This window comes from Anolis carolinensis, chromosome 2 (assembly GCF_035594765.1).
Source record: "Anolis carolinensis isolate JA03-04 chromosome 2, rAnoCar3.1.pri, whole genome shotgun sequence".
In the NCBI taxonomy this organism is placed as follows: Eukaryota; Metazoa; Chordata; class Lepidosauria; order Squamata; family Dactyloidae; genus Anolis; species Anolis carolinensis.
In genome coordinates, this window is record NC_085842.1 from 179,549,883 (window position 1) to 179,570,669 (window position 20,787).

The following is a 20,787-nucleotide window of genomic DNA, read 5'->3' on the forward strand; positions in this document are numbered from 1 at the left end:
TGCTGCGTGGCTTGCAGCCCAAACCAAACTCAATAGTGGTGGATATAAGTCATACCCGATTGTCTCAAATGTCTCACTCGGTGCTCACTGACAAGGAAGGGAGAAAACTAGACACCATGGGCAGGAAGGTCTATGCTTTCACCTGTGTTTGCAAGACTGGTGCATTTCGGAGCATACATGGGGGGCCCATACCTCGATCACCTCCCTTCTGAGGAACAAGGCATGGCAAAAGCATTTAAACAGGAGGCTTGTTTACTGGTGAGTATGCAAAAGGAAATAGCTAAGCACACCACTGATTCTTCAGGCAAACTCTTGGCCACAGCTATTGCCTTCCATCGCCACGTCTGACTCAGCACTTCAGGATTATCCTCAGCGCACATTGTAATAGAGGAGCCCTGCAAGTTTCAGATGATCACTCTCACTCTCACCCTTTTAAGGAAAGGGGCCTGGTTTGCAACTATTGGCCTATTTTCACAGAAACAACATCGCAGGTTTCTTAGTTTTGCAATCAGGCATTATTTTTATTGTTTTAACATTCTTTCCTTTGGGCTGTCTACTGTCCCTCGTGTTTTTACCAAGTGCATGTCAGTGATTGCAGCTTATCTGTGCGAACATGGCATAGTTGTCTATCCTTACATCGGTGACTGGCTCCTTGTGGCCAGCTCTAGACATCAACTCCTCACTGATGTTGATTCTACCTTATATCTTCTTCAGACATAGGGTCTTGTCATGAACAAAAAGAAGTCTCATCTAAAACTGAAGCAACACATCAGTTTCATTGGAGCCATGCTAGACTCCATGATGGAAGAAGTATACCGCATTTGAACCCTTCGGTCTGCCATCATCCATCTGTGTACCCGGGGATATGGATCAGCAAAGGACATTCAGTCTGTCCTGAGCCACATAGCTTCTACGGTATGACTGCCGTAACCCCATTTACATGCCTATGAATGCGTGCTCTACATTTGGCTCCTCAGTTCATTCAGCCCCTGCCACAACGATCCAAGAACTCAGCTACAGCCCATCCTGAAGTTTACCATTCCCTCAAGTGGTGGACAACGCGATCCTGTGTCAGATCAGGGGTGCCTTTCAGACCAACATGCCTGCCTTTCTGACTCATGACGGGCACCTCTCTCAAAGGTTGGGGCACTCACCTTGGCAGCCTCACAATGCGGGGACAGTGGTCACCAACGGACCACCACCATCAACTACTTGGAGCTCCTGGCAGTTGAGAAAACTCTACATGCCTTCGAAATCCCATTTCAGTGAAATGTGGTGCAGCTCCTCACAGACAACACCATGGTGAAATACTATGTAAACAAATAGGGGAATGCAATTGCACAAGCTCCATCACCTGGCCATGCGCATTTGGCATTAGTGCATCCCTTGGGGGATATACCTTCTTGCCCTTCACCTTCTGGGAGAACAGAACATGATGGCCAAAATCTTCCAACCGTGATGTGCCTGCCTTCTCTTCGACTGATGGGGTCATAGTAGTATGGTTCAAATTGCATCCCCTCTGAACATGCAATGGGACCCGTTTTATGCCAGGCTCCAGTGAGTAACCATCCCGGGTTGGCTGAGTGACACTTTCCTCTTCACCTGGGCCTCTGATACCACTGTTTACCAAAACATTGACAAAGATAATTTCAGATCGAGCGGGCTGCTTCCTGGTCACTCCATGATAGCTTCATCAGGTGTGGCTCACACCACTCCTTCAGGCTTCGAGGAACATTTTCCTTCGTTTTCTGGTCAACCTTGACCTCCTGACACAACAGTCAGGCCTGGTATGCCACCCAGACCTGTCATACCTTCACTTCACTGCTAGGAAAATACCACCGCCTGATCCCTCCATGGTGGTGAAATTAATCATTGAGGCTGCTCAAAAAGCATTGACTAAGAAGTCATACACCTATAAGTGGTCATGCTTTAATTCCTTTCTCATCTAGTGTGGTCTCAACCCCATCACTACTCCCATGCCAGCAGTCTTAGACTTCTTAGTTCATCTTTCAGCTAGAGGACTCTCTCCTCCCTCAAATGCTACCTGCAAGCGATTTCCTGGTACCGGACAAAAGTCAGAAAATCTTGCTGTTTTCTGGATCCCCTTATTCAGCTCTTCCCCAAGGACTACAAAATATACATCCACCAGTCACACACCTTGCCCCTAGTGTGGAAGTGGAACTGGTTCCATCCCAAGTCTCGAAGCCTCCATTTTAACCTATAGCTTCTGTGGATATTGCTTTACTTTCATGGAAAACAGCATTCCTGGTCGCGATAACCTCAGCAAGATGCACCAGCGAACTCTGTGCATTATTAGCAGACCCTCCCTATCTTCGCTTTCACAAGGATAAGGTGGTTCTCTGTACTGATGTTACTTTTCTCCCACTTCCACATGTGCCAGGACAACCTTGCCAGCTTTCTTTCAGAACCCCTCTTCATCCCTTCACTCCTTAGATGTAAGGACGGCTCCAGCCTTCTATGTCCACAGAATGTCTTCATATAGGAAATCACTAAGATACTCTGGTCTGCCCAGTTACCTCGCAATGGTTTTCTTTTTGGATCACGGTGATTATTTGCCTAGCCTATGAGCTCACCGGCCAACAGCCTCCACAGCAAGTGGAGGCCCACTCGGTCAGTGCAATGGCTACTTCTCAAGACTTTCTGCATGGAGTCCCTCTAGATGATGTCTGCTATGTGGTCCACCCCTCTCACGTTCACCAACCATTACAAGCCGGATGCCTTGTCAAGAAAAGAAACTGCCTTTGGCAGAGCTGTGCTTTTCACTTTGCTTGTATTATCCTGCCTTCCAGGGTTAGTAGCTTGCCAATCACCCATATGTGCGATTTCACAGACACCACAAAGAAGAATGAGTTGCTTACCTGTGACTTGAGTTTCTTCAAGTAGTGATCTGTGAAATTTACACATCTCCGCCCATTCTCCCCACTGTTATTATTCCTCTTCTCTTTAGCTGTTAGTCTAGCAGCTGGGGGAACTGAGGCTCAGCCCCACACACTGCTACTTATACTTTATGGGGAGAGTGGGTGGGTGTTTCATTTTGAGATTAGAAGGTTCCGAACTGCGCTGCGCATATGCAGACAAACACATATGTGCAAATTTCACAGATCACCAGTCCAAGAAACACAGTTACAGGTAAGCAACTCGTTTATTTTACCTAGGACTTTCAACTGGGCTCTCTCTATGGGTGGAAAAGTTCCCGTTGCTGAGGGACTGGAGCACCCCGACCTCCCTGATGGCACAGGAGAGTTTCTGGATGCCTGGCTTATGTTGGTGGAGAAAATGGTGAATCCTACCACAGTGCTGGAATCTCCCCATTCCTTGCCAGCCAAGTTGCCTGGTGGACAGAACTACTTGCAGTTCAGTGCCCTGCGCTTCCTTGTGGTAACACAGAAGGTAAGCAGGCAAGATTCTCTCATTTTTTGTTACTATAGGAGAAAAAAAATAATCATATTAGCTTGTGGATGTCATTACATTGGAAGGTAGTGCACTGAAGTTTCTTGATAGCAAATTCTTTGATCTGCTGTAATAAGATATCTGCTGTGTTGTGGATAATGAAGGTGTCCACTTGCATTCGTGATCATCTTTATGACTCAGTTTGTGAACTGCTTTCCAGCAGTTGTCTCCAAATTGTTGTTTGGATGAAGCTACTACCAGACATAGCTAACTAGCCCAGTAAAGAGGTTATAGGGGTGGGGTAAGGAGGGGAATTCAAAATATCTAAAAAATATCAGCTTGGAAAAGTTTCCTTTAGAATCCAAAGCATTCTATAAGCATTACATATTTATTTATACCCATAGTGATATTTTGTGTCCCGCCAATCAATGAGCTCCTATCAACTTCTAGCCTCGTTAATCCAAATAACGCTGCTCCATATTGGTCATTAACTTGTGTGTTCTGTGTTTGCAGGCAGCCTTCACATGCATCAAGAACTTGTGGAACCGCAAGCCCCTGAAAGTATATGGTGGACGCATGGCAGAGTCCATGCTGGCCATCTTATGCCACATTCTGCGGGGGGAGCCAGTCATCCGTGAACGCCTTGGCAAAGAGAAAGAAGGCGCACGTAGTGAGGAGGAGGGAGGGCAAGAGGAAGGTGGTGCCCGAAGAGAGCCTCAGGTGAATCAGCAGCAGCTGCAGCAGGTAAAAGCCAACATTTTCTTCCACTTCTACACAAAACTAGTGTTCTGGACCTAAGGCCCCTTCCACACAGCTAAATAAAACCCCACGTTTTCTGTTTTGAACTGGAATATATGGCAGTGTGGACTCAGATAACTCGGTTCAAAGCAGATATTGTGGGATTTTCTGCCTTGATATTATGGGTTATATGGGTGTGTGGAAGGGCCCTAAGTCTCTCCCCCCCCCCCCCCCCCCCCCCAATACAGGGATGTGGCAAGCATGGGTTATTCAGGATTCGGTCCTTAGCTTCCATATTTTACTTTTGCTCTTAACTACTGTCTGCCTTTCTCTTTTCAGCTGATGGACATGGGTTTTACAAGGGAGCATGCCATGGAAGCTCTGCTGAACACCAGTACCATGGAACAAGCCACAGAGTATTTGCTGACTCATCCTCCACCTCTTATGGGTGGGGTTGTGCGGGTAAGGCTATATAGCAGCTTTAAGTTTATGACACTATTGGGAGTATTTTCCTAAACTGACTTCAAGACCAAAAACTGTATTTCTGTTCTACTTATCCCCATGGGCTTCTTGGAGGAAATAATATGTCACACACATCTGCTAATTAATTTCTTTGTGATGTACTTAGCTTGCAGGACAACTATACCCAGAGTTATTATCCCTATTCCCACTTGAAATCTGAGATTATAAATTCAGTGAGACCAAATGGTTTGGGGCTGATTATTTTCTTCTCGTGGTCAGTCACTAACAGTGTCACCTGACAAAAGTTGTTTCTGTGTTGCATAGCAGGATCTGAGCATGTCTGAAGAAGACCAGATGATGAGGGCCATTGCTATGTCACTGGGACAAGATATACCCATGGACCAAAGAGCAGAATCCCCAGAGGTAACACAGCTTCATTATGTGATGCTGTAATATAATGAATTGAAGGGCCACTGGGGAGGTTTGTAGAAGAGAGTCCTAGTGCAGAGGTGAACAAAACTGCAACATGTGGTCTCATAGGCCTGATTTTGTTGAGTAATTTGATTCATCATGGGCCTCAAAGTGGCTTGCAATTAACATTAAAAGAACAGTATGTGACACAAAGAATCAATCAATCTAATTAAAAACCATTTAAAGCTCATTAAATACGTACAACATACAAAAATGAGCCCACCTACTGTATATCATTCTGTGCTAACCATTTAAAAGCAGAGGGCCTGACCCACAACAAAAGAGAATAGAGAGCAAAGGATTAATTAAAGATTGCTCAGGAGAGGGCTAATAGCCTAGGAATTGCTATCAAAAGGCTCTCACCCAGGTCTTCACCAGACAAGTCTGGCAAGAGAGAAGAACCCCCCTCCCCTGAAGATAGTTAGACTCATGTAGGCTTATGAGGGAGATACCATATATAGCATTATATTTCAGAATGAGTTATTTGCCCGTGGAATTGGACCAGTAGTACATGAAACTGTTTAACCAAAGGAACTTCTTGTAATCCTGTATTTTGTGGCCCTCAGTCCCACTCCTGGCTCTGCCCTTTTTCTGACCCAAAAAGATCATTGGATTTAAGAGGTTGCAGATTTGTCTCTGCCAATAAAGAAGCTCTGTGTATAGCCAGCATTTTCTGATCCCTAGGAAGCAGCTTGCAGAAAGGAGGAAGAAGAACGCAAGGCCAGGGAGAAACAGGAGGAAGAAGAAGCAAAGTGCCTTGAGAAATTCCAAGATGCAGAACCTCTCGAGCAAGAAGAATTGCATAGCTTTACAGATACAATGCTTCCTGGCTGCTTCCACCTGCTGGATGAGCTGCCAGACACAGTCTACCGTGTTTGTGATCTCATCATGACTGCAATCAAACGCAACGGGGCTGACTACAGAGATATGATCCTCAAGCAAGTGGTGAATCAGGTAAGATTGGCTGGTCAGTGACTTGATTTCATTGCAGTGGGAGGATTCATAGGCATAAAACACTTCCTCTGCCTTTCTTGCCCTGGGGAAGATGGTATTATTATGTGGTTCTATTAGAACAAAACTGGATACGCTAGATCAAAGGTTCTCAAACTTTTTCAGTCATGGAGCCCTTTTTGAAGCAGAGGTTTCTTATGGAGCACCAAGAAATGATTATATATTTTATTATATATTCTATTCTATTATATATAATGCATATTTGTCAGTGGAAGACCCCAGGGGCCATCCAAGCCACTTCTGACATAGAATCATAGAATAGTAGAGTTGGAAGAGACCTCATGGGCCATCCAGTCCAACCCCCTGCTAAGAAGCAGGAAATCGCATTCAAAGCACCCCCGACAGATGGCCATCCAGCCTCTGCTTAAAAGCCTCCAAAGAAGGAGCCTCCACCATGGCCCGGGGGAGAGAGTTCCACTGTCGAACAGCTCTCACAGTGAGGAAGTTCTTCCTGATGTTCAGGTGGAATCTCCTTTCCTGTAGGAAAAGAACAATCAAAGCACCCCCTGAGTGGGGGGGGGGGGGGGGGGGGAGATAGGGTTTTGGAAGCAAGTAAGGCAAGAGGGAAAGGATCTAGGCGGCAAGGAAGGTGAGGAAAAAATGCTTTGGGGGGCAAGGGAGACAGGGAAAGACTTTTAGGGCAAGGGAAGGGAGGAAAAAGGCTTTTGGGGGTAAAGGAGGTGGGGGAGGAACAGGAAGGAAGAGGGAAAGCTTGGAGGGGGGAGAGGAGAGAGTATGCTTCACAGAGCACATTTTGAGAACCACTGTGCTAGATAATGTAGAGCAAGAAAATAGTTGTTCCGGCTTCTTTTGCTTATCAAGAGATGTTGAACAACCTTACTAGTGAATAAAGTTATAAATTTTGAGTAAAGGATTGACTCAGAGCTTTGATATCGTGGAAGGCTAATGTTTGGTGCTTGTAGCACTTTGTAGATTTTGTGCCAGGAATCCTGAGGGCTGCTTAACAAATACTTTATCCCTGTGTAAGGAAATCAATAATTCATTGTTCGCTCATATTTCACCCTTGTGTTCATGGTTTGGAGCTCAATAGATCCAAAGAATTTGAGGGAAGTGTGCACATCTAACAATGCATATATAGTCTCATATCTATCTATATCAGAAAAAGAGTAGAGAAGCGAAAAGAAGAATCCAGAGAGAACCAGCACGTAGCTATCAACCTCATGCACTCTTATTCTTGGAAGTATTTGGGGTTCAGCACAATGGGGCAGATGGTTGTATTCATGAAACAGGTGTGTCCTGCAGATGAGAGATCATGGTGGTTAGTTGTGCTTAGTTCCTCTGAGCAAGCTAGTTTCCTGTTGAGATCAGATGCCTGAGAGATCTAGCATTCCCAGTTTGGTGTGAAGGGGCATCCATTTATGGGTGAAGTCTCCTTTTCAAATCAACTCACAAATGCTGATAGGTTTGGGCTCCTTGTAGAGCTTATCCTTGCTTTTGCCAAGTGGTTCCGTCTCCTCTCACAACTTGGTTTGCCTCATTTATCAGCAGATGTTGATGCGGGTTTACTCTTCTCAGTCATTTGTGAGTGAATCTCCTGATGCCACCGTGATCCTAGTGGTTCTCTGAAAGGTTACTAAGAGAAACAGTTTCACAGATTGTATCTACTCACTCCATTGAGAACATGTCTTTTTTTGCAGGTGTGGGAAGCTGCAGATGTTCTCATTAAAGCTGCCTTGCCCCTTACTACAAGTGACACAAAGACTGTCTCAGAGTGGATCAGCCAAATGGCTACCCTGCCACAGGCCTCCAACCTGGCCACACGCATTCTGCTTTTAACATTACTCTTTGAGGTAAGGTTGAAAAAGAAGAAGGCTCTCTTTTTCCAGACTATACAGTTATAGGTGGGCCATTTTATATCACAAATGCACTTTTCAGTTTAACCTGATACATTTGCTGCATATGAGCTGCCTGTGCTTTGACCTTGCTCAGGTGTTTAATTTGATGGCCAGTTTGTCTTTGGACTAGTTCCCTCCTATTCTGTGGGTGCCAGCCAGTTTGCTTTTGTTTGCTTGCAGGAGCTGAAGTTGCCATGTGCTCGTGTGGTGGAGTCAAGTGGAATTCTCAATGTTCTAATCAAGTTGCTGGAAGTGGTACAACCGTGCCTGCAGGCTGCCAAGGAACAGAAAGAAGTACAAACCCCAAAGTAAGAAATAAACCAGTTCAGATTGCAAGTTGGGAATCCTACATTAGTTTCTGCATTCTGACAATCCTGCTGCACCTAGGCTCAGTTCTTGACCCTACCAAGTGCTTCGTGGCAGGGTGTTGGACTGGATGGCCCATGAAGTCTCTTCCAACTTTATGATTCTAGGTGCTTCTAATTTTGTAATTGCATTTAGTAAAAGTCACATAATAGTTCAATAGATGCCATGATTGCCCTTCAGTGAGATTGTTTTTGTTTCTGGTTTTGAGTTTACAGCATTGGTCTGCCAACATACTTGAATTCAAGAACAATATAATCAAAAGTTTTTACTCCTGTGCCTTGGGAAGAAGAAGAGGAAGAAGTGGAAAAAGACACATGAGTAAAATGTTTTAGCTACATTGTTCTTGAATTGAAATAGATGGCAATATTATTATTTATATGCCTTGGGAATAATAATAATTATAATAACTATAATTATTATTATTCCCAAGGCACAGAAGAAAAATGTTTTATTTGAAATATATGGCATTATTTGGTTACATTTTTATTTATTTATTTACAGTTTTTTTATCCCGCCTTTCTCAACCCTAGAGGGGACTCAAGGCAGCTTCACAACATAGGCAATGCCTTTAAAAACATAGTACAATAAAAACAACCGCACCATTAAAACAATAAAAAGCATTTGACTCCATACATACATCGCTCTTGAATTGAAATATATGGCATTGTTGTTGTTGTTGTTGTTGTTGTTATTTCTATGCTACTTTTCTTTCTTGATGGAAACCCGAAAAGGCTCACAACCTTAAAAACAATACCATTTAAAACTACAAAATATAAATATTAAGAGTAGAATTAAACATAGAGGTATTAAAACAACTCAGTAAAACCCATTTTAAAAAAATAAGCACTGTTAAAAATGATTAGACCACCATACAGTACTGTTGTCTCATTCATTATAACTTTAAAAGTCTGACTGAATAAAAGGGATTTACACTGCCATCAGAAATACACCAGGGAGGAGGCCATTGTTTGCTCTCATGGAAAGCCCTGCTTAGGCTGTAGTTTCACCCCCATGAGAGATATATAATGGGAATAGGAAAGGGGCCCTTCTTACTAGTCCTGCTCTCTTAATGCATGCTATGTTTCCTGACCCAGCTAACTTGTTGCCCCCAGGTGGATCACGCCAGTCCTTCTGCTGATTGACTTCTATGAGAAGACAGCTATCTCCTCCAAGAGGAGGGCCCAGATGAACAAGGTATGAGCTCTGGTAGGGTAAGCTCTTACAGAGAGAATGGCAAAAAAGAGTACTGCCTGTCATGAGACGTAAAAGATAAGGAAAGGAAGACAGTGACAAACTTCTGAGAATTATTTATGTTTTTAATAGTATTTCTCTGAAATGCACCTGATTATTCCAGTGCAGTTTTTTCACCTTTTGTTAAGATCTGGAGGTGACCAAAATGTTTTGAAAGTGGTTTTGGGCAGCGGACAATAAAACTCTGCCCCTTTGCATCAAAGCAAAGCCCTAAATCTAACTTTAGGGGAGAATCAACATGGTCCTTCTAAAACCTGTGTGAATTCTGCTCTGGGTCTCTTCCTTTGTAATTGGCAATATGCGGTAAGGCTTTGTAATCTCAAAATAAGTCCCATGGAATGCATTAAATTTTGCTTCTGAATATGTGTGCATAGAATTGTGCTGCAATTTCTGAGATTCGCGTGTTTTTGTTTTTTTTACAACAGTACCTCCAAGCCAATGGCAACAATTGGCGTTGGTTTGATGATCGCTCAGGCCGTTGGTGCAGCTACAGTGCAAGCAACAACAGTACTATCGACACAGCATGGAAAGCTGGAGAAACCAGTGTTCGCTTCACTGCTGGCCGTCGCCGCTATACTGTGCAGTTCACTACAATGGTGCAGGTATGGGTTTAATAGGAAGGTCTGCAAACATTTTCATTGAGGGTCATGTCAGCCTTAGGGCTGTCTCCAAAGGGACATTAAATCCATGGACAGAGAATCAATGAATATTGCGGGCCAGCTATAACCTTTTTACATAGTTGTTGGTGCTCTTTAGTTTTTACACAGTTTGGGTCCCCAAATGTTATTGAACGATAACTCCCATCACTTGTTTGGCTGCCATGTGGACTGGGAATGCTGGGAATTGCATCCCAACAGCCCTTGTGGTTCTGAGGTTGGGAAAAGGTTAAAGGACATTTTAAAGCCAGACATCATGTCCCCAGTCCTGATATCTAAATTCAGACTCCGCTATCCTGACTAAACAGAAGAAACTGTAGCCTCCCAGATGTTACTGTATCACAACTCCCATCAGCTCTAGACATGATATCTAATGATAAGGAAGACAGGCGTTGCAGTCCAACATCTGGAGGGCCACATAAAATGACATGGTGGACCAAATTCTACCCACAGTACTTGAATTTGACACATGTGGGTTGAAATCTGGGTTTTCAAAAAGTGGAAAAATGCAAAAAAAAATCTAGGAATCAATACGTCTTCCAGCACAAGGCTGTGGTCGTCTTAAGGGAAGCAGACCATAGAATTACACCGAGAGACCTAGAGATTCCTGAAAACATGTTATCTCTAGGTGCTTCACTATGATTCTATGGTCAGTTTCCAAAGAGCCACTCTGGGGGACCTAGACATTCCTAGAGATAATGTATTAATCAAATTCACAAAATTCAAATCCACAAATGCTATGAGCTAGCTATAAAAGTTGCCAGCTTTGGAGGAACACATGGGAAGCAATGTTTGTAATCTTCCTCTGCCTTTTTTCCTAAATAAACAGGTGAATGAAGAGACTGGGAACAGGCGTCCCGTTATGCTGACTTTGCTCAGGGTTCCTCGCCTTAGCAAGAGTGTGAAGGAGGGCAATGGGCAAGAGCTGGAGAGAACCTTGGAAGAAGGGAAGGAGGTGGAAAGCAAACCTAAGGAGGAGAAGGCAAATGGTACTGAACCCACATTCTCACATCTGTATGACTGATAAAATGCTGACAATTTGAATTGGAATTCTCAGTTCAGTTTTGTTTCTCTCTCATCAGACGTGCCTCCTGAGAGCCTTGCCCCAGAGAAAGAAGCTCCTTCAGAAGAAGCCAAACCATCAGAGATCCTCATCCAGGGTCTGACTGAAGAGATGGTGACTGTGTTGATTCGGGCCTGCGTCAGTATGTTGGGTGTCCCTGTGGAACCAGACACTCTGCACGCCACCCTGCGCCTCTGTCTGCGCCTCACCCGCCACCACAAATATGCCATGATGTTTGCTGAGCTCAAGAGTACACGTATGATCCTGGGCCTTACGCAAAGCTCTGGCTTCAATGGCTTCACGCCTCTTGTCACCCTGCTTTTTCGGCATATCATCGAGGACCCTTGCACACTGCATCACACTATGGAGAAGGTATGGGTCACCTCATGCTAACCATACTGTGGAGAAGGATTAAGCTTTCATTGCTGTTCTCTCTTTCTCTTTAAACATAGCATCCTACAGAATTGGCTATATGTGGAAGATGTTGTTAACTCTGTAGATTAATAGAGCTGAAAGGGACCTTGAAGATCATTTGATTTAACCACTTGCTCAGTACATAAACTTCAGTGCAGGACAGGTGTCCTAAGAAATGGTTATCCATTCATGGGTCTTTGGGGTACTCTATAAAATTGTATAATTTGCTTTTCTTGTGTTACGGTATTTTTCAGTTGCCAATATTTTCCACAGGCAAACCAAACCTGTACAGTTAGGAAGTTTTTTCTAATGTTTAATTAGAATTTTCATCCCTGCAATTTTCACCTATTGGTTCTAGGTAACCAATCTTACTAGGGCAGATTTCAGATGCCTTGTCCATTTCAGTCAGCCTTCTAAATATATCTCATTTTGTCAGTATCTTTCTTACAATGTGATGTTCAGACCTGATCATGGCATTCCAGATGTGTTCCAATCAGTTCAGAATACTGGAACGCCTTTATCATCTTGCTTAGATGTTACGCTATTTTAAATGCTGCCTAAGATTGCATTATGAGTGGGACACCTAGATTTTTGCCCTATATATTTCAGCAATATTTCTGATTTTTACATTTTCTTTTTTTGTGAAATGTGGGAGCAAGGTAGCTCAATGGAGGATTTCATAAATATTTCATTAACTGTAAGGTGTCATCAGATGTAAGGCACACACAAATTTGGGGGTTTGGTTGTAGATAAAATGTTTGTTTTAAAATTCCTTTGCATATGCTAATAACTTTGTTGTAGTTGATTCAATGTTTCTTTGTAGTGCAGCGTTTCCTGTAGGGTGAGGAGGGAGTATGAAGAAACTCACAAGTCATCTGTCTATATCAGTGGTTCTCAACCTCTATCCCTCCCAGGTGTTTTGGCTTACAACTTGTAGAAATCCCGGCCAGTTTTCCAGCTATTGGGATTTCTGGAAGTTGAAGGCCGAAACATCTGAGAACCCACTGTTGAGAACCACTGTTCCATATTATTAAAAATGGCGGGGCTGTGACAGAGCCATTTAAGTCTGTGACCCTTTCTCCCCCTCCCGCTCTGGGATGAAATAGTTTTTGGGGGGACTGAAGTTAAGCCCACTCCTTTCTCTCTTTTGGAGACTTTTGACCCAACAGTGAGAAATACTGCTTCGCCATATTTACCTCAAAAGTCATACTGTCCATTGGTCCTTGTCATTCTCAAAAGCTACTTATTGGAAACTTACTTCCCAGGCCAAAGAGGTTTATATTATCTGTCCAGTATTTCCTTTTGGGTGGTAGCAAACTGGCTCTTGATTTTAAACCAGCTCTTGATTTTAAAGGCTACCATTAAAAAAACAGCAATTTTAAAATGCATCAGTGAATGCAAAGTGCACCTTATTTTTGAAGTTCCTTATATGGGAATAAGTGTCCCTTACAATCAATGAAATATGATACCTTAATTTCATCTCATGTTCTCCCTTATGTTTTCAGCCTGTCTTGTTTTTTCCTTGCTTGGTTGGGCTCCCATTGTGTTTGAAATTAGTCTTTTCAGCTTTTAGCTGCCTTAACACCTACCTCCTCATTTTTCTGTTGCTCCAGGTGGTGCGCTCAGCAGCCACCAGTGGAGCAGGGAGTACCACCTCAGGTGTGGTATCAGGTAGTTTGGGCTCTCGGGAGATCAACTACATCTTGCGAGTTCTGGGCCCAGCTGCTTGCCGTAATCCTGAGATCTTCACTGAGGTGGCCAATGGCTGCATTCGCATAGCCTTGCCTGCTCCTCGTGGTTCTGGTACTGGTAAGTAATCTAAACCCCTGCTGGTTTTCCTTTAATGGCTAACCTAGTATTTGTGTTTGTGCATGTCAAAAGAAAACTTGCGTGTTATATTCTGAGTGAAGTTGGAGAAAGGATAGATAAAATACATTTTGTCGTAAAGCCATGCACCAAAACAAAACATCAGGTATAAAAAAAACACAGTAACCTATTTGTATATCATCTTTCTAGTTTTGGCTGCTCTAGTTCTTTTTATTCTTTCTCGTTTTGCTCCCCAAGCCTCTGACGACGAATTCGAGAACCTGCGGATCAAGGGGCCCAATGCAGTGCAGCTGGTGAAAACCACTCCAGTGAAACCTTCTCCACTGCCTGTTATTCCTGATACTATCAAGGAGGTGATCTATGACATGCTGAATGCTCTGGCTGCTTACCATGCTCCTGACGAAGGTACATGTTTGTCTGGCCCTGATTCATGTGGAGTTTGTCATCTATGTTCCTGAGAACTCCATTTGAACCTTCCTCTTCCAGATAATATGGAGTGAATAGTTAGAACAAAGACGCCATGAGAAGTCTGCCCCACCCCCATTTTGTTTCTATTAGGAAAACATTATTGCATTTTCTTGGACATCTGAACAATGTGAATTTCTGATGAATAATAGCTCTCCTTGAAGTGATATTACCAACAGTAAAAATTCTTTCCTTTTCTAGCGGACAAATCTGAGCCCAAGGCAAACAGTACAAACCAGGAGGTGAGCCAGATCCTTCAAGATATGGGTGATGACGTGTACCAGCAATACCGCTCTTTGACCCGTCAGGGCAGTGACTTTGACTCTCAAACAGGCTTTGGCATCAATGTGAGTACTTCTGAGCAGTTTGTGCAACTACCTCCATAAGTAGTTTTATTGTCTCTATGGTTTTCAAAGCCCACAGGAATAAGATACTTAATACGTCAGATCCATTTACATTTCTGTGTTACTATAAACATGACGTCTCACACACGTTATATTCTTATGAAGGGTTTCAATGGGCTCTACTAAAGGTGCCAGTCAGATGTTGACTTCTCTGAACTTTGTACTAATGCCATTTAATATTCACACTATGGCTCTTAATGACAATGAAAGATGTGGTCTCATGTAAGAAACCTTTGGCAACTGTTCCCTGTATTTAATGCAGTTTAAGTTACTAGTCCTAAATTTTTTGTTTTCTCTACCTCCTCCTCGTAGGCTCAAGTCTTTGCTGCTGATAGTGCAACTGCCGAGACTCCCCAGTCTGGGACTCCCCAAGGAGATGGTAAGTATTTTATTTGTTGTTCTGACAAAGGATCAGTTTGAAGCAGATTTTCTTTAAGATCTCTGTGTTTGGAAATGTTAGTCTGATTTATAATAATCTCCAAATAATATCTGTTTGTAAGTCATTTCCAAAGGGCCCTATTTCTCCTTCAGCAGTCACTTGGCTTGGCTCAGAAAGATTGAATTCTTCCCACCCTTTTCCCAGCATACAACAGTAGGGTTCTGCCCCATATGCTTGACTTATCCTGTCTTTTCTGAGATTTGATGTGTTGATGAGTCAGCAGTTCTTTCTCTGTTCTTTTTTTGTTTGTCCCATAAGCCTCCACTCCTGAAGAATCCAGAGAAAATAAGAAGGATAAGGAGGGTGACAAAGCATCTGAAGAGAACAAACAAAAGGCCAAAGGAAGCAAGCCACTCATGCCCACCTCCACCATCTTGCGACTGCTGGCTGAGCTTGTTCGCTCATATGTTGGCATTGCCACCTTAATTGCTAACTATAATTACACTGTGGGTCAATCTGAGCTAATCAAAGAGGTGAGAAGTTTCAAGAGAAACTGTCTAATCAATGCCAAGGATTTAGGGTTTGGGTGGGAGCTGGGTAGATTAAAGGTAATTTTTTTGAAACCAGTTCTCCTAAGTACAGTAAATTCAGTAGATCAATAAAATAGTAATTTTGGAAACATTGCCTGTGGTTTTTCTGGTGAAGGAAGAAGACAGAGTTCTGGTTTTTTTTTTTTTTCAGGATTGTAGTGTGTTGGCTTTTGTTCTGGACCACCTGCTACCTCATACCCAAAACGCAGAAGACAAGGATACACCAGCTCTGGCTCGCCTCTTTCTAGCCAGTTTGGCTGCAGCAGGTAGTGGCACAGATGCACAGGTAGCCCTGGTAAATGAGGTGAAGGCAGCACTGGGCCGGGCATTGGCCATGGCAGAGAGCACTGAAAAACATGCCAGGTAGGATATACTTGGAGGATAATACTTAAAGGGTTGGAATATTATTTAAAGAAAGCCGTAGTGCTTTGGTTTTGACTGTAAGTTCTTGTAGTCTTGTGATTTAGGCAGATCATGGTTTTTAATAAGACTCTGCTGCAGGGATATGACTAAATCCCAATGCTTCTTCATTGTTACAACAAACATCTGTAAGGGTGGGCTTTCTTGCAGGCCATGTTTAAAAGAACCACCTTTCCAAGAATTTAACATATTGCAGGATTTTGTGTTCATGATATAGCGGTGGTTAAGTGCAGAAAGGTTACATTGATCCGCTATTGACAAAAACATCCTGTCTTGACTTTAGGCTGCAGGCAGTCATGTGCATCATCAGCACAATCATGGAATCGTGCCCCTCCACTTCCAGCTTCTATAGCAGTGCCACAGCCAAGACGCAGCACAATGGCATGAACAACATCATCCGCCTTTTCCTCAAGAAGGGACTGGTCAATGATTTGGCCAGAGTGCCTCACAGCCTTGATCTCTCCAGGTACTTGGCTTTATTCTCTGATAACATGGGAGGGTGGCAGTGGGCTGCTTCAGGACTATGAATAATAGGAACTAGAGAGTGAAATAGTGTTTCTCAGACTGCCTGGTGTGGGGAAACAGCAGTTGTTGTTTTTACACTGATGTGACAAGGATTGATACTATATTTGTGCCTATTTGCTACAACATTTTCTATTTTTCACCTGTCATGGGCCAGCAGCTGATGGCTTATGGACTGACAGTACTTTTATTTCTGTCTTTATGACAGTACTTTTTATTTCCCCGTGTGGGGAAATACTTCAGTAGTACCTTACATTGGGAAAGAACAGGGATTTGAGTGGGATTTGGGAGAGATGGGGGGCAGTGGCGTTTTTAAATATAGTTTTAATTGTATTTTTATTGTAATTTAATTTTTAAGTTCCATGACACAAAATATTTAGTAGTTCTTTAATTTTCTATATTATGTCATGTTTGCTGTTAGTTGCCTCGAGTCCCTATATATTGAGAAAGGTGGGATAAAAATAAAATTAATCTGTGTTTCGGATCATGCCAGTTATGCTTGTTAACAACTGGATGCGGGAGTTTGTCAGTTGGGCCCCTTGAACCTTGAGCTAATCCAGAGGAAAAGTGGGGTCTTGCTCACTTCCTATCAGATGGTTCTGGTCAACTGGGAAATAAAGTATATAAATAACTGTTCTCTGCCAGAAGGGAAAGGCCATTAAAATGGGTTAACTTTTCCGCCATCCAGGCATGGCATCATGGGATTAAATCTTTTTAACTAGATCCCTGCTCCTCCATGCTATTTTTCACTATGCCTTCTCTCAGAACATTTCATATTAAAGCTCCTCTGCTGTTTCCTGCCTAATTTAATAAAATACCTTTTCTTAATACTTTCCTCTCATTTTTTTCAGTCACTACCATAGCGAAAGAGCCATGAATTGTTCCCCCATTCTCTTTGCATTCTTAGTGCCCCCCCCCTATTTTTTCTGTAGTGTAGGGAAGCTACATGGGTCTTTGGGGAAGCCTGATCTCCCTTCTTGAATTTTAAAATCTGTCTCATTAAGGGCCAAAACATGTTGATGTCTCCAAGGCATTGAAGCCCTTTTATTGCCTCCTCTGGCAGCTGTAAAGAGTTGTGCCTGTTTGTGTGTCCCTCTGATGTGGCTATCTTTCTCTGGCGCTTCCTACACTCACAGAGCCAGTAACGTTGGGAGTAAACTCTTGTCAATTGCCCATTGTTGCAACTCCCTCCTTGAGAACCCCAACAATACTGGTTGTCAGAGTGAAGTGTAAACAAGCTTCTTTGACAGGAGCTGGATCTGTTTGTCTTCTGATCCTGGAGTGACTGATGGGGCTGAGATCTCAGTGACAACATAAGATTCTGTTTTAAACCTTGATACAGGGGTGGAGGAAAGAGGGTATGTTTCCAGTAGAAATATTTTGGTTGCCCATCTTTACAGTGAAGTGATTATTTTGGAGACCAAACAAAACCTACTAGGCAGCTTTTAAAGCACTGTAGGTCCTCTAATGGAAGACATTTTATCACAGATTCAGAATGGAGGACAGTTTAGTTGACAAAATGCCTTCTCCCTGTCTTTGCCTATGCCACTTCCTATGGTTGATCAAGTAATGGATTCAAAGGATTTCTGATTTGATTACTGACAGGATTGTTACTTTCAGCCTGATACCAAGAGAGTTTATTTGTCACATGCCAAGCTTGCCTCTCCTGCCCTTCATCTAGTGAACAAATGATTCCTTGCCCCCATTTCCCTGAGGAGGAAAGTAGCTTTAAAAAAGTGGCACCTGCAATACCAAAGTGCTCCCCTCTCCTTTTGGGGAGAATTCATTTAAAAATAGAGTATTGTAGAAAAAAACAACAGAAAAGAGGTGATGCCTTCTATACCAAAGAAAAAAATCAACAGGACCAATGAAAACTTCCAGTCAATTTTTGCAATCTTTTCTTAATTTTGACCAAGGAAGAGATTTCTGCCCTTGCAAGGGACAGATTGCACTTTCATTTCCTTAATCTAGAATGTCAAACACTCTAAATGCTTGCATAAAATGAACCTGTTAAAATGTTAAAACCCAATCTGTGGCACACTACATCAGTCAGTCTGGGAAAGTTGGTTGGATTCCTTCCAACTTGGCAACATTCCACATCATACCAATAGATATTGGAGATCACAGAACAAAGATATACTATAAAGTTCGTTATTCCACCCAGGGCACGCTTCATCCACTCTTCCACCTCAAAACAGTCAGCAAAGAATTTCTGATTCAGCAGGCTATTTCTCATCTACTAATGCTAAGGATTGTGCCCCCGGTGGCGCAGCAGATTAAACCGCTGAGCTGCTGAACTTGTTGAATAAAAGATTGCTGGTTCAAATTCAGGGAGTGGAGTGAGCTCCTGCTGTTAGCCCCAGCTTCTGCCAACCTAGCAGTTCGAAAACATGCAAATAGATCAATAGGTACTGCTCCAGCAGGAAGGTAATAGCGCTCCATGCAGTCATGCTGGCCACATGACCTTGGAGGCATCTACAGACAACGCCGGCTCTTCAGTTTAGAAATGGAGATGAGCATCAACCCCCCCCAGAGTAAGGTACGACTAGACTTAATGTCAAGGGGAAATCTTTACCTTTACTTTTAATGTTAAGGATTATAGAGCTGGTTCTTTAGAGGAAAGATTCACAAGAACATCAGATTCTGAATCCAAGTGAGTGGAGTTTAGATGTGGGAGTCTTCCATCATATTCCATTCCAGTTCAACTATAAGTGGACCCATTTGCCTCTGATAAAAACTTCAAGCTCCTAAGTTTTTTTTCTCTTCAGTTCTGTTTTTCCAGAGTTTGAGCTCAAGATGCTCTTCAATCTGATGTTCAGGTCAGCTGTATGCTTTTCCTCCTCTACCGCTCAGCTTGAAGGTTCTGAGGAAGATCAGATCAAAATGCACTTTGATGGTGCTCGTTGTTCCCTGCTGGCCAAGACAGCCATGGTTCTCACAGCAGCTAGCTCCAGCAGTACAAAATCTATAGTTCCTATCTCTGCTGCCTCTCCTGTCACAAAATTCAGTTCTTCATTCTGATCCAGAGTGGTTCCACCTAGCTGCCAGGCTTCTTAAATAGGAGTCCTACCAGAGGTTAGACTACTCAGACAAGGTGTTCCAAAATCTCTTTTTTCCAGTTGTAGCTCCACCATTTGAATCTACAAACTCGCCTAGAGAGTTTTTAAAGATGGATATCTTTTGTGTCATCAGGACAGTTGAAGGAAGTGTAAGATTTTTTTCCAGTTTGCATTGGACCACAGGTCTTAAGCCTAACACCAGACTAGGCAGGTCTCACATTGGCCTCTTGCCAGTACAGCTCCAGTTTCCTCAGACCCACACATAAAATTCTTTTTGCAGGGAATTCCCAAGCCACAGGGAGTTAAAGCATGCTCAATCTGATCATCGCCAAACATTACAAGTAAGGGTTTCTTTTGGCAGGAGAGTCCTCCAGCAAATGGTCTCCGCTGTCTCATTTCTATCATTTCTATTACTTTGTTTTTTCCTCCCAACATAGTTAGAGGCTTTGGTAGGTCCCATTCCTCGATTGTTCCTTCTCCATTGGCAGAGAATGGAGCCTTGACAACTTATCATGAGGTCTATCCCTGCCAAGGGGAAGGAAACATCCAGCTCCACCATTTTGGTAGTAAGTTGGTTCTGTTTTCCTTTTCATTCTTTCTCTGGCTTTTGTATGGAAATGCATAGAGGACCTACGGATCCAGTGGAAAAGACTTACAGTAAGTTTAAACTGTATTAGAGTGAGTAACACAGAGGAAAGACTTTTCCACTTAAAACAAAAGTCCTGTTGTAAAAACAGCATTAAATACGAACACATTTTCCCATTTCTCTGAAGGGTTGGGTGATCCATATTTCAGCCAGGTTTAATTTGAAATAATGTCCAGCCCTTGCTTTTAAGATGTAGTCTAGGAATAATTTGTGTGTATGTGTGTGTTTTCCCCAAAGTCCTAACATGGCCAACACAGTGAATGCAGCCTTGAAACCCTTGGAAACTCTGTCGCGCATTGTCAATCAGCCGAGCAGCCTCTTTGGTAGCAAGAGTGCTTCAAACAAGACCAAGGCTGAGCAGGATGCCCAGGGAGCCACAAGGGATGCCAGCAGTGGTCAACCAGATACAGGTATTATGTATATTAATTTAATGTCTTATTATCTCAGTGCAATCTGTTTATCATCTTTACCATTTCTTCAACATCTTGTTCGTGTTCATTTTCTTCACATATGCTTTCTAAAACTCACTGTTTTTATGTCCTCATTGACTTGTCTTCCATTAAGCCGGTGAAAAGCCCTAACCCTCTTGTTATTTGCAGGAGAGAGTGGAGAAGCAGAGGCTCCCGAGGAAGATCAAGATGTAGCCCAAGCTGAAGTTGCAGATGGTGACATAATGGATGGTGAAGCAGAAAGCGATGCTGTGGTAATTGCTGGGCAACCTGAAGTGCTGAGCACACAAGAGATGCAGGTACAGATAAAGCCTTGTAGGGTAGTGT

The 20,787-nt window shown here is 43.0% G+C and overlaps 1 protein-coding gene across 13 annotated transcripts in view; it reads left to right on the forward strand.

The window, feature by feature from the left end:
- Nucleotides 1-20,787, forward strand: part of huwe1 (HECT, UBA and WWE domain containing E3 ubiquitin protein ligase 1) — a 133,643-nt gene that overhangs the window by 79,861 nt on the left and 32,995 nt on the right. For 8 of the 13 annotated variants that reach the window (XM_062971198.1, XM_062971196.1, XM_062971205.1 and 5 more), the window contains 20 exons: nt 3,177-3,411; nt 3,925-4,155; nt 4,489-4,611; nt 4,936-5,034; nt 5,767-6,036; nt 7,752-7,904; nt 8,130-8,257; nt 9,428-9,509; nt 9,992-10,168; nt 11,052-11,211; nt 11,305-11,657; nt 13,313-13,506; nt 13,753-13,931; nt 14,193-14,338; nt 14,708-14,774; nt 15,093-15,307; nt 15,516-15,727; nt 16,068-16,250; nt 20,249-20,421; nt 20,611-20,759. In XM_062971198.1, coding sequence (XP_062827268.1) covers nt 3,177-3,411; nt 3,925-4,155; nt 4,489-4,611; nt 4,936-5,034; nt 5,767-6,036; nt 7,752-7,904; nt 8,130-8,257; nt 9,428-9,509; nt 9,992-10,168; nt 11,052-11,211; nt 11,305-11,657; nt 13,313-13,506; nt 13,753-13,931; nt 14,193-14,338; nt 14,708-14,774; nt 15,093-15,307; nt 15,516-15,727; nt 16,068-16,250; nt 20,249-20,421; nt 20,611-20,759 — 3,529 coding nt within the window. Of the gene's footprint in view, nt 1-3,176; nt 3,412-3,924; nt 4,156-4,488; nt 4,612-4,935; nt 5,035-5,766; nt 6,037-7,751; nt 7,905-8,129; nt 8,258-9,427; nt 9,510-9,991; nt 10,169-11,051; nt 11,212-11,304; nt 11,658-13,312; nt 13,509-13,752; nt 13,932-14,192; nt 14,339-14,707; nt 14,775-15,092; nt 15,308-15,515; nt 15,728-16,067; nt 16,251-20,248; nt 20,422-20,610; nt 20,760-20,787 lie in introns of all 13 variants that reach the window. The other 5 variants (XM_062971202.1, XM_062971206.1, XM_062971200.1 and 2 more) reach the window with 3 other exon arrangements.